The sequence below is a fragment of the Macrobrachium rosenbergii genome, chromosome 22 (assembly GCF_040412425.1).
Source record: "Macrobrachium rosenbergii isolate ZJJX-2024 chromosome 22, ASM4041242v1, whole genome shotgun sequence".
Lineage (NCBI taxonomy): Eukaryota > Metazoa > Arthropoda > Malacostraca > Decapoda > Palaemonidae > Macrobrachium > Macrobrachium rosenbergii.
The window spans coordinates 29411064-29425890 of NC_089762.1; the positions used below are offsets into that span (position 1 = coordinate 29411064).

At 34.2% G+C, this 14827-nt stretch overlaps 1 protein-coding gene and 1 long non-coding RNA gene across 2 annotated transcripts in view; one reads left to right on the forward strand and one right to left on the reverse strand.

Annotated features, from left to right (window-relative positions):
* Positions 1-8415, forward strand: part of LOC136850689 (uncharacterized) — a 54503-nt gene extending 46088 nt beyond the window's left edge. The window contains exons 4-7 of the mRNA XM_067124500.1: positions 128-298; positions 1189-1298; positions 1819-1901; positions 6342-8415. Of these exons, the coding sequence (XP_066980601.1) occupies positions 128-298; positions 1189-1298; positions 1819-1901; positions 6342-6528 (551 nt within the window). The 3' untranslated portion in view covers positions 6529-8415. The remainder of the gene's footprint in view (positions 1-127; positions 299-1188; positions 1299-1818; positions 1902-6341) is intronic.
* Positions 1-14827, reverse strand: part of LOC136850697 (uncharacterized) — a 553838-nt gene that overhangs the window by 278306 nt on the left and 260705 nt on the right. The gene's annotated exons all lie outside the window — the stretch shown is intronic.

Below are 14827 nucleotides of genomic sequence, written 5' to 3' on the forward strand. Positions count from 1 at the left end.
ACAAACACGAACAAACTCTAAAGTAGCATGAGAAACAAACTAATTCCCCAAACATGAAGCAGAAACACGCACGCAAACACAAACACACAAATACATAGAAACCTGCTAATCTCGCCTCCTTCCTCAGAGGTGAAAGACGGAATCTACAACGGCCAGGAATTCCGATTCCTGGTTCCAGCGGAACCCCGGAAAGTGGTGGTGCTCCTGAGGAACCCCTGGGAGTCCCTCCTGGCGCTGAGGCATTACCATGCGGCGGGTCACACCGGATTCGCCAACATGGCCTTCTTCAAAGGCCCTGGTAAGTTCTCGATTGGCCTTGCTAAAGTTTGCTATTCAGCCGAATGAATATCACAGTATATATATATATATATATATATATATATATATATATATATATATATATATATATGTATATATATATATATATATATATATATATATATATATATATATATATATATATATATATATATATATATATATATATATATATATATATATATATATATATATGAAATTTTTTATCACACCGTATATAATCATGAAGCTACAAATGTCGCTTAATATCAAATTCACGCTACCTCGAGAGTATCTCCGATGGAGAATTATCACCGAAGGAATTTATATAAGTGATAAATGAATATATAAACCCCCAGTATACTTATTCATTTATCACTTATATGCCATCGGATATATGTATATATTATTTATAACTTCATGGTATTATACATATATATATATATATATATATATATATATATATATATATATATATATATATATATATATATATATATACATATATTATACATACATATATGCATATATATATACATATATGTATTTATATATAGACACACATATATACGAGTATATATAACCCCTTTCATTCACTCCATCATATAACTTTACAACTCACGCTTCTTCACAGTGAACAACAACACTGTTTATTCAAACTGAAACTCAATATCATACATCATGTCTAATTAGCTCTACTCCAATTATTCCTTGTTCACGATAAAAAAAAATGAGCTCCTTACCAACTTTCACCATATCGTTTAACCATATGGGTCAGAACGTAAACATACAGTGATCAAAATTATAAAAAATAAAAATACCGGACGAACAACATTTAGTAAAAATTATAATTATATTATGAAGGTAAAGACATTTTCCTTTCCATTTCAGAATGGGCGAATTTCACCAGCGAAAGAGCGCAGCTCTGGGTCCAGCTGTACACTGCATGGTTGTCACTTCCTAACACACACATCCATGTCGTTCATTATGAGCACTTGCAGGTATGTTCATGTACAAATAATGTTTAAACACAAGGTAGTGTTCAAATCATTATTCAAATCAGTGTTCAAACTCTTTCGCCAGAAATGAAATGCCTTCAATACACAAGGTTCCCATGCATGTGTTCAACTTCTTTTCTTGGAATGAAAAATACTCAGTGCTTTTCATTCTTGTTATTGAGTGAGTTCTTCATGAAAATCTTAACGGCATATTAACGTGAGTGACAGGCTCAGTAACTAGGAATATCTCTTACTGCAGTAATCCTTGTAATTACAGAAAGATTAATTATGATTATCTCTTAGAATGAGTCTTTACAATGCACAGTCATGCATTCAAAATTAAAAATAATTTCCTCGTCCTAACATCAATTAATAATATGCAACCACTGAAGGCAAATGTATCCTTGCTTAATGTCATTAAACCAAATAAGTAATATTCAGTGTTTGTTTTCTTTTTTATTTCTTCTCAGTTTACCAAAGAAATTCTTACGATGCTTTTCTTTAATAATATTTTCTTTTGTAGCATGGACTGGAAAAAGAGGCGAAACGCTTGGTGAAGTTTCTTGGACTCACCTTGGACTACGGCCGTCTGGAATGTCTCATCAGGTAAAATATATATATATATATATGAGAGAGAGAGAGAGAGAGAGAGAGAGAGAGAGAGAGAGAGAGAGAGAGAGAGAGAGAGAGAGAGAGAGAGAGAGAAAAATGTCTCATAAGGTAAAGTACGAGAGAGAGAGAGAGAGAGAGAGAGAGAGAGAGAGAGAGAGAGAATTCTAATATCCTGGATCCACAGTACATGAAAACAAACAAAAAACTAGTCACACAATAAGTTACATAATTATGAGCATCATTAAGAATGCAAAAGCAAAATCTAACTACCTCGCAACGATTTCACCTAATTCCAATAATTACTCGAGATCGTACCAAACTCCGGTCATTATGCTCAATTTCAAGTAACTGGGGATGATTTTCCTTTTTTTTCACACGCCCGTTATTATGATAATGTATCACCCACAATTACCCGAGTCATTACGAACTATAATTCCGATGCAGTTGCCGAAAGCTAAAAAGAAAACATAATTGCTGTAAAACGATTACTCCAAACGATCTATATAAAGGTCGATTGCAAACGCTTGCTTAGTATACTAAGGCTCGACTTATTTCTGGGAAGAAGTCATTCCAACCCTTTAAAAAAAATTACAAGTGTGATCTGTATAGTGTGATCTGTATAAAGGCCGATTGCAAATGCTTGTTACTAAGGCTCGACGTATTTCTGGGAAGAAGCTTTTCAAATCCTTTCAAAAACTAAATTAAGTATGGCAAGTATTCAGAAAAACGCCAAAACAAATGACAGCAACAGTACTTATAAGAAGATAACGCTGTTTCAAAATGCACATAACGATAAGCTTCAATGGTATTTTATATGCTTCCTGTCATATCTTTTCTGAGCAAATATTCTAACGAAAAATAGTCTACTCTGATTTGGTAGAAGAATTGGAATATAAAATTTAGGCCAAAGGCCAAGCTCTGGGACCTATGAGGTCATTATGCTCTAAAATGGAAACTGAGAGTAAAGAGGGTTTTAAAGGTTTAACAAGAGGAAAACTTCGCCTTGTTAAGAGGGTGGAAAGTAAGATGGAAGAAAGATAATATGAACGGAGGTACAATAAAAAAAAAATTAAATGGGTTGGTGCTAGGGGCCGAAGGGACGTTAAAAAGAACCTTTAGTAATGCCGACAGTGCACCTCGTGAGATGCACCGATGGCACTATTTCCATACGGATGATTTGGTTGTGTTCTTCACGAATTTCAAATTCATTTTAATATTTCTTACAAACTTTCATTCAGTTCGTTGCTGCCGACCTTCTGCGATTAATTCTTATTGAAAAATGACAAACATAATATTTCACATTAATAACAGTTTGGCACAGCTAATTATCAGCTTCCGATTTGAGCCTTTCTACATCCACTCTACGTCCAGTGAAATCTGCTTTGCTGACTGTTTTTAAAACTGTATCTTTTTTTTTTTTTTTTGCTAAAAATAAAAATCGCATATCGTTGTTCATACTGTACATACTAGGAATATACAAGCACAGTACATACACAATAAACGACTGTAAAATTCGTAAGGTACATTCATACTGCAGTTAAACATGGCATAAACACACATCAGGAATTTATCACACATGATACAAACAAGTTAGATACAAACCAACAATTTATTGGCAGTTCTAACCAGTGCTTCATGCAATTATCCTGTATTTGCCAAAGGTTCGTTCTCCACCTACTGTCGCTGACTTGTTTTCAACCTGTTTGTGATTCACATGCGATAAGTTGCCAACATGTGTTTATGACTTGGCTGTTGTCGTGTAGACGTACCCGAAAATACCAAGATTGAAAACCTAGATCCGTAGAACATAATATAGAATTCAGGCTCAAGGCCAAGCGCTGGGACCTATGAGGTCATTCAGCGATGATAAGGGAATTGACAGTAAAAAGGTTTGTAAGGTGTAACGGGAGGAAAACCTCGCAGATGCACAATGAATCAATTGTTAGGAGGGGGTGGAAAGTAAGACGGATGAAAGAGAATATGAACGGAGGTATAGTAAAAGGAATGACAAGGGTTGCAGTTAGGGGCCGAAGGGACACTACAAAGAGCCTCAAGTAATGCCTACAGTGCACCGCAAGATGGTGCACTGACGGCACTAGCACCCCTAAGGGAACATAGATCCTTTCCAACAATAAACAAGTAAAAAATGAGCCGAAGTTTCTTCGGCGCAATCGAGTTTTCTGTACAGCGTATAATGCTGTATGAAACTCTCAGCCGCGGCCCAAGAAACTTTCACCCACGGCCCGGTGGTGGCCTGTGTTGTTAGCACCTACAGCCAGATCATGGCTAATTTTAACCTTAAACAAAATAAAAACTACTAAGGCTAGAGGGCTGCAATTTGGTATGTTAGCAATTTGGTATGTTTGATGATTGGAGGGTGGATGATCAACATACCAATTTGCAGCCCTCTAGCCTCAGTAGTTTCTAAGATCTGACGGCGGACAGAAAAAGTGCGGACAGAATAAAGTGCGGACGGACAGACAAAGCCGGCACAATAGTTTTCTTTTACAGAAAACTAAAATTGATTTGCATGCCAACCCGTACATGGCAACAGGGGTATGCAGTCTAACAGTTCTGGAAAGATAGCTTTACATGGGCCATTCATATTGCACGATCTACAGATAAGTCTTGTACAGTATGAACTCGCAGAAAAAAAAAAAAAACTGTCATTTCTTCTTCCCTTTGATAATCTGTGGGAACCTTTACACGGTCAATAGACTCTGGCACTAATCTTTTAGTGAACATTTACGCTATAAATATTTAATCGCCATAATCTTCCTCGGGGATCTTCGCTCGGTCAATAACCGTTAGCAGTAATCTTCAGTAACCTTTACGTGCACTAGACGTATTCAGAGCAATCACTTTCTTACACGATCACTATACGCCGAAAGCAAGCTTCCTCGACGATCACACACGCCATGGTCCTTGAAAATTATCTTGACCGTCCCATCACGATCAATATTCATAGCCAGTTACCTTCAGGGGCCATTACACGATCAAAATCTACCAGGAGCAATATTGGGGAATCAATGTGTAATCGTGTTTACATCCAATTTATGGAAACTTCATCTGTTAGTTACTTATTGACGGTGAAATTTTCAAGAATCGACGTATTGTAATTGCGTGGGCATTTATCTGACCTCTTTTGTGAACAGTTATTGAGAACTGTCTTGGTTACCCCGATAGAATCATTTCGCAAAACAAGGTGGTCAGAATACTGCCAAGAAATTTGTTACGTTGTTTAAAAAAAAAAATCCCATGAACCAGGTTCGCTTTGTGTGTGTGTGTGTGTGTGTGTGTGTGTGTGTGTGTGTGTGTGTGTGTACTTGACATCGCAAAGCTAAGGCTTAGGTCTAACAAATTTCCGTGAAAACATTTCTTAAAATTTGTAATGGTTTGTGTAACTGTTTTGCAACAGGAACATTAAGTGTATCAACTACTACTATTATTCCTACATATAATTAAAACCAAACTTCTCCGGTTATGATTCAACCAATCATCGATAAAAACTGATAAAAAGTGATTTAAAAAAGATATACTCTTCATTATTCTGCCTTTCCCCTACATCTTGACGATACGCAGACTCACATAAAAAGACAAAACATTTTCTTCCAACAATTTACATAAATATAATGATCGAAGTAAGGCGATATGAATGAATGTGTATTAAGTTTACAAAGGTAACTATGAATCTTAAAATATCTTTTTTTCGCTAGCAATAAAAAGCATATCAGTAACTGGTACAGAATTACAGAAAGGAAATTACTGGTAACATTCCAAATATAGACATTGTCAGAAAAAATTAACATTTGTAAGGGAATATCTACATTTACATTTGCCCACAAGTAAGTAGAGTGATGTGAAGACATAAATAACCAATAATAACAACTAATATTAATAATAGAAAGATAAAGTCCGCAGTAGTATGTACGTAGTATAATGCTATACACAGGAAGCTTTCGCCAACTTAGTCAGGCCTCTTCAGCCTGACTAAACATATAAATAATAATAATAATACATTTATGATAACATCTTTAAAAAATGGAAAAACGGCTTCTTATTCTTTCAGGTAACTCCAGAATTGCTCACTAGTCTATTTTTCCATTTAAGATCACGAGAAAGTGATGATATCAAATAATAATAATAATAATAATATTCACTTTACTAACAATATGTAAGTAGTGAGATGTGAAGATATGTAAAAAAAGATTATAAAAACTATTAATAACATTCGCTTTGCTCAAAATATGCAAGTAGTGAGATATGAAGATATAAAAAACCAACAATAAAAAAACAATATTAAAAATAATATTCTCTTCAAGGACAAAAGTGATGTGAAGGTATAAAAAAAATAACAAAAAGTAATATTAATAATATTCTCTTTGAGGACTATATTCCATTACCGCTCCTTCTCCTTCGTCTTCCCTCCTACAGGTATCCTGAGGGCAGATTCAGACGACCTAAGTACCCGAAGCACCTCCAGGGATACAACTTCCCTTCCGCCTCCGCGAACATCCTGCGGGATGGGATGGGCAGCGTGGACTCCCTACTACGCCAGGGGGGACACCCCAGCCTCCCCACCCACCTCTACTCCTTCACCCCTCCCATACAGGATACGTAGTGGGACGGGGATGCCTCCGAGGATATCTACAATATGACCAGCGTGGACTCTCACCTACGGGGGGGGGGACATCCCAGCCTCCCTACCCCACCTCTACTCCTTCACCCCTCCCATACAGGATACGTAGTGGGATGGGGATGCCTCCGAGGAGATCTACAATATCTACAAAATACTGTTTGCTTGTTACTCGTCGTCTCATCATGATAACGTTTACTATATTACAAACAGTTTTTAATATGTTGTTGCAGTCGTGAGTGGAAAATGTTGGAAATGTTTCGTTAAAAGTACATTTTTCAAAAATGTTGGAAATGTTTCGTTAAAAGTACACTTTGGAAAATCTTGATCGAAAATATTTCGTTAAATGTACATTTTGGAAAATGTTGAAAATATTTCGGTAAAAGTACATTTTTGGAAAATGTTGAGAATGTTTCGTTAAAAGTACATTTTTTTGAAAATGTTGGAAATGTTTCGTTAGCACATTTTTTTGGAAAATGTTGGAAATGTTTCGTTAAAAGCACATTTTTGGGAAATGTTGATGAAAATATTTCGTTAAATGTGCATTCTGGAAAATGTTGAAAATATTTCGTTTAAAGCACATTTTTGGAAAATGTTGAAAATATTCCGTTAAAAGTACATTTACCCGTTTGCTGAACTGCAATACATCGAGAAAGGATGCTTTTTACTTCGGTTACAGATTGTGATATAATCCCACAACGCTGGGAGTTATGCGAGAATAATACAGCGTAAATCAAAGAGAAGCTTCTAAAACCCAATTGCCAATGAATACTGTTCATAATGATTAAGAATGTATCAATTTCTATATGGAAAACTGATTAAAATATTGATTAACAATTCTTACAATGCCCAAAACCATGTGATACAAGCAAATCAAAACTAGCATCAGTCACACTAAAATTATATCTGAATGAAAAACAAAGGTTTTATACAAAAAGTTTTTGTCAGCGAACACACCATCCATTTTTTTTAGAAAAAAACTAATATACATAACTCTAAAGAAATTAATGTAATTCCGATGTCAGCATAATTTATTTGATTAGCTGTTACTTTTAACAGCAAATATATCCTCATTATTGTGGCCAGGTTTCATACACATATACAATTTTTTTTACTGTATTGTTGAAAGAAACTGGAAATGAAGTATTAACAATATACAAGTGAAATAGGGCGATACGTTCGTGACTATCGAAAAAATACTCATAAAGGGACTATAGTTCTTAGTTCTTAACATATGACTTTTAATACTGAATATCAAAATATGAATAATTTCAGTCGAATTCGGACGCAAATAAATCGAGTTAAATTTCATAGGAATATTTACCTGAGGTTGTAGAGTTACTATAACCAATGAAGTAACAATTATTATTACATTAATAATGGACATAAACATCGCAAGTTCTGCTGTGTACAATCTGGCAAGTGATTCATATGCATACACATGTATAGCTCATATATACATACAGTATATATATATATATATACATACATACATACATACATACATACATACATACATACATACATACATACATATAATATATACAGCACATACTGTATATTTTATATTATATAAACATTCTTGATAAAACCAATTTCAGTCTTGCATAAACGCTGTTAATATCAACAAAGAACGTGTAAGTATTCTTCTTTATCGTGTGTGCGTGCGTGTGTGTGTGTACGTTTTCCATAAATATAAAATAAACAACAACGAGTGTCTAACTTAAATGAGCTTTTTTATATCGTATATTCCAAAGTGAGTTCCAAAGCATTATCTCACCTCTTGTTTTGCAATGATGCATGCATGTTCAAATGTAATGAAAGCCTTTATACAAAGTGTTTTTATTCAACATAAAAAATAATACGAATAAATGCGTTTTTCTTTACCTAAATCCTGCAGATTATGCAATTTGTTCAGGAATGACGATATGATCAAATAAAAGGAAATGGGTTTTAAGATGCTTTTACTTACTAGGCATTTCTACAGTATATAATAATATATAATATACAGTACATGTCTATATATATATGTGTGTGTGTATATATATATGCATGTGTATATGTGTGTGTACATTTGTACATACACGTGTTGAAAGAGGCTTAACTTCCTTAAATAAATGGCTTCCAAATTTAAATAGGAGTATTAGGAAAGGTGAAAATGATAAGTAAAAGTTTGATAGCTTGAGTTACTGTTACAGAACAGATGGAAGAGCAACATGACCGGTGTAACTATGAGGAGTGGCTGTAGGTATATCTAATAAATTCTTTGACTGGAGTAAAGTTAATTGTGAGGAGTGGCTGTAGGTAGGCTATATCTAATAAATTCTTTGACAGGAGTAAAGTTAATTGTAAGGAGTGGCTGTAGGTATATCTAATAAATTTTTTGACTGGAGTAAAGGTAATTGTGAGGAGTGGCTGTAGGTATATCTAATAAATTCTTTGACTGGAGTAAAGTTAATTGTGAGGAGTGGCTGTAGGTATATCTAATAAATTCTTTGACTGGAGTAAAGTTAATTGTGAGGAGTGGATGTAGGTATATCTAATAAATTCTTTGACTGGAGTAAAGTTAATTGTGAGGAGTGGCTGTAAGTATATCTAATAAATTCTTTGACTGGAGTAAAGTTAATTGTGAGGAGTGGCTGTAGGTATATATAATCAATTCTTTGACTGGAGTAAAGTTAATTGTGAGGAGTGGCTGTAGGTATATCTAGTAAATTCTTTGACTGGAGTAAAGTTAATTGTGAGGAGTGGCTTTAAGTATATCTAATAAATTCTTTGACTGGAGTAAAGTTAATCGTGAGGAGTGGCTGTAGGTAGGCTATATCTAATAAATTCTTTGACTGGAGTAAAGTTAATTGTGAGGAGTGGCTGTAGGTAGGCTATATCTAATAAATTCTTTGACTGGAGTAAAGTTAATTGTGAGGAGTGGCTGTAGGTATATCTAAAAATTCTTTGACTGGAGTAAAGTTAATTGTGAGGAGTGGCTATAGGTATATCTAATAAATTCTTTGACTGGAGTAAAGTTAATTGTGAGGAGTGGCTGTTGGTAAGCTATATCTAATAAATTCTTTGACTGGAGTAAAGTTAATTGTGAGGAGCAGCTGTAGGTATATCTAATAAATTCTTTGACTGGAGTAAAGGTAATTGTGAGGAGTGGCTGTAGGTATATCTAATCAATTCTTTGACTGGAGTAAAGATAATTGTGAGGAGTGGCTGTAGGTAGGCTATATCTAATAAGTTCTTTGACTGGAGTAAAGTTAATTGTGAGGAATGGCTGTAGGTATATCTAATAAATTGACTGGAGTAAAGTTAATTGTGAGGAGTGGCTGTAGGTATTATCTAATCAATTCTTTGACTGGAGTAAAGTTAATTGTGAGGAGTGGCTGTAGGTATATCTAATCAGTTCTTTGACTGAAGTAAAGTTAAGTGAGGTATGAACTTGAGGAGGGAGCAGAGAAAATATGTGGTCATCAATGTATCACGGTGATTTGACCTGATAAGATGGAAATCAGAGACCACATTAACAGAAAAGGATGCTTGTAGGCTAGGGTTAAAGACATGGGAGTGGAAGGAGTGCATAAATGAGTATGCAAAATTCGAGGGTGGATCATAGGGACGCCAGGGAGTGTACAGGAGGTAAAGAGGATGGAATAAAAACAGTATGTGGTTGTATGACGAAATGAAAGATTTGATTTAATTAAAGAAAAATAAAATATTAATTAAAAATCAATGCATGATAAAAGACCCCATGAGCTGATACATGAGCTGAGGGATAGAACAGTCAAGAAATAAGTGAGAGAGAAAATTACAATGAGAACAAACAAGGGCACGTTTATAAAACAATACAATAGCAGAACAAGAACATCAAGGAGAACATCCAGTTGTTCTTCAAAGAAGTAAAGACACAGGAAAAGCTTAATGAAAAAATGGATCTCAAAATGCATTAGGCATCTTGAAGATGTGCTGAATGCGAAGAGATGTAGAGAAGCAGCTTTGAATGGAAAAGGAGTGAAAGAGGTTAGCTTATGTGAAAGAGAATTTTAAAGATGTATGAAGAACAATTAATAGGCCTAAGAATGAAAAGATACCAGGAGTAGATAACATTTCAAGTACAATTCTGCGGTACTATGGTAACAGTGTGGCTGACCAGTGCTTGTAAGGTGAGTCTGGATGAGAAAAAGTTTCTGAAGGGACCAGTGAAAGAAATCACTATTCCGCTGTATAAAGCAAAAGGTGACAGAGGTTACTGTAGGAATTTTAGGTTACATAGCTTTACCGGGAAAGACAAATGTGAGGATTTTGACTGAAAAAGTCAGAAACATGACAGATGCACCGACAGGGGAGGAGCACTGTGAGTTAAGACATCGATAAGGATATAAAGATGAAATTTTTTAAAGACAGTTATGAAAGAAAAGCGAGAACACTGAAAGTGGATAAAAGAAAATCGTTGAGGAAATGTTAAGATGAACGGTTTCCGTAGTACAGTACATGCAGCGTAAGAAGTATTGATAGCGGAGTCAGATATCCACAGCCGTGGTGAAGATGTCAGGCGTAACTGAATGAAATTTTTTTTATTCTTTGGTCTTGAGGAAAGGCTGGACGATGATAGCTTGGTGAAAAGTTTATGTATAATTCAGAAGTGTTGGGGAAAGAAGGAGAAGATGACTTAGTAAACAGATGGATAGATGAACTGACAGAGGCACTGAGAGCAAAGTGCCTTCATTACCAAAAATATTGAGAATGTGTTCAATATAAGGTTACTGGTGCAGTGTATGCAAAAGCGATTGTAGTTTCGACCTTTGATCTTCCACTAGAACTCTGTAACGAGTCTTCGGGAATCCATAGTTTTCATCCATTTTCTTCAATGAACGTGCAGTAGTCTTGAAAGCACACTCTCATGAATATTGGAAACTTGACCTACTGATATTTATACATAAACGAAAAGAAAGAACAAGATAAGTGGAATTTTCTAATTTTCTAGATTATGCAATGTAAGGAATGATTTGTCGTGAAGAGTACAAAATACAAACATTGTTTATATATATTACATTATATATATATATATATATATATATATATATATATATATATATATATATATATATATGTGTGTGTGTGTGTGTGTGTGTGTGTGTGTGTGTGTGTGTTACAAGCTTTCTTGGGCAAACAGTCCACATTATCAAGTATCCGTACAAAGATATATTACATTAACGATGGACGCAGACATCGCAAGTTCTGCTGTGTACAATTTGACAAGTGATTCATATGCATACACACACACAAACACACAAAATATATATATATATATATATATATATATATATATATATATATATATATATAATATATATATATATATATATATATATATATATATATATATATATATATATATATATATATATATATATATATATATTTAAAGCAGTCAAACATTTGTGAAATAATAAATTTCAATCTTGCATCAACGCTGTTGTACGGATTGTACGGAAACTTGATAATGTGGACTGTTTGTCCAAGACAGCTTGTAACTTTTTCTGAATAAATACTCCATTAGATACCATCCAGTTTGAATGAGGTCCTTTAGTAATTCTACTAATGCACAGAACAACTGTGTATGTGATAAAGTTAATTTATATATGTATATATATACATACATAATATATATATATATATATATATATATATATATATATATATATATATATTTTACATAAATATATACATATATATATGCTTGTGTATGCACACACGCGAGCGGTAAAATTATTGTTCTTCAATTAGATTCAACGCCTTGTTGTGACAAGGGCATCCAAAAAGTGTGATGAATTAGAGAAAGTGATGAGGTTATTGTGAAACAAGTGGTATATATAATACATACACACACATATATACAGTATATATACATATACATTATATATATACATAATATATACATATACATATATATATATATATATATATATATATATATATATATATATATATATATATTATATATATGTATTATATATATATATATATATATATATATATATATATATATATATATATATATATATATATATATATATATATATATAAATTAACTTTATCACATACACAATTGTCCTGTGCATTAGTAGAATTACTAAAAGGACCTCATTCAAACTGGATGGTATCTAATGGAGTATTTATTCAGAAAACGTTTCATGAGGGAGTGATCAACTAATGTGGGCACTACGGTTAGGTAGTGCAGAGCTATACTCATTTGTGCTATGTCTACTTGCTCCTGGCATGCCGCCCACCACCCATACCAACCTAGCATTAAGTGGGCAAGACTTTTTCTCGTTTTGTAAAGGTAGTCTCTTCTGATTTTCAACGTGACCTTCAGGGATGAGGTTGCTAGTCCCTAGCACTTCTTTTTAACCATCTGCAGTTCATACCTATTCATGGATGGGTTAACGGCGGGCTGCTGGCCGGGTTCGAACCAAAGACCTTGATAAAATGAGCCCACAACTTTAACAATTCAGTATGTAAGAATTCCATCCCAAAACGCCTCCTGCTTTCTGTCCAAGTAAGAGCAGTTATTCTTGTTGGAAAGTTTTCCTTTAAAAATGTATTCACTCGTCCGTTTTTCATAGGCCACACTTCATTCAGAGTTCTAATATCATGGCCATTTGCATGACCTAAGAGGGAACAAGGAACAGAAATTATTTTTTTCTTTGCAAAATGATTTATTCACAGGGTCCTTGAAAAGCGACACCCTGTTTCACTGAGGAATGTTGGCTGAATTTCAGTGAAAGAAAGAAGAAATTGAGATTCTGACAGGTAACAATTTCGTTTACTCTTTATGGAAGTATTTTTGCATGTGAAGCGTATAAAGTAAAACAGTGACAGTTGTGTTTTTTTAACTGTTTTTGGCAATTGGTAACATCACCATGCCACAGAATGCTTCGAATGTTTCGCTGATCACTGATTCTGAATGCTGCACCAATTTGAAATGCTTAATGAAAATGCCGTAGAATTGGACCTGACTCATCTACGGTACCTGGCATTTTTACAAAATTTCTAAAACCGCCTCAGACCGATCACTAAATTTTATTTTTAGCTCAGGACACAAACAGAGTCACTTTCGGTTCTGCTGTGACATCCTTCATCATTTTTAAGATGCCCCAAGACATTGAGTAAAAAATCATTGGTAAGTTAAATAGTATTAATTCTAAAATATAAATTAAAAAAGAAATTTGTATCCGATTTTTGCCATGTTTGTGACCTCTTTACCTCGAAAATCGATCTCTGTCGTAATTATTAGGGATACATAATTTAGGAACCATGGGGTACGTTCCTACAGTATCTTATGAAGATCCGATGAAAGAGATGGAGTTGAAAAGAAAAACAATATTACGGATAAAAACACTACAGTTAACCGTAGTGATACTGAAGCTTAATATTATCCTCCCCAATAAGCCCACACCCTCATAAAGTTAAAATCCAGATTTACAACTTGAAAACCAACACTTTCTAAACTGAAGACAAATTAAGATAGAAAACGGTTAAATACTACGCATCTGGGAACAAGCATTTTCCAACTTTTACTGGGGAAAAACATTACGCGCAAGCCGCGAAACTTTTGTTTTCATTGTACTCCCTCGGTGAAACATCAAGCAAATTCCTTTTCCAATTCAGCTCCCCCTGCGAGAGAGATATGCGATGCTGGAGAACTGCAATCTTTCTCAACTCGTACCCTAAACTGAGATCCTTCAGATACATCAGGATTTTGCTCGCACCCAGCGTGTCGAATATTTATTCCTTTTCCTCCTTCCTTCCAATTTTTGCTGTACGTGTTCCGTCCTCGTCTTCATTTGTCACCTTACACGCATTTTCTTCCTCTTGTTATCTGAAGTTTTCTGATTTGGAATGAGTCTTCGCTCTTCGAAAAACAATTTCTGATTTATGTCTAGTTAAATTATAATTTATATTTTTTTCCTTTGTGATAAAGTGTGATTATATTAAATGTTTTTTGCACATATTTTAAAATAATTTTGTTCAAGTTTAAATCAAGTTTATCTTATTCCATTTAGATACATTATTTCCAAGCCTTCTTCCTCATTTCTTTCACACGGAATCTTTCTCTTGATTTGATAAGAATGAGTATTTTCCGATAATTCTTTAATTTTGTCTGTTATTCTTCACGATAAATCTTGAGCGAATTCTGGATTTTGCTGCCATTTTCCACAGTCAGGGAATAATAATGATAGCAATTGCTAAAGCGCCGTTATATTATATGATATGCAAAAAATTA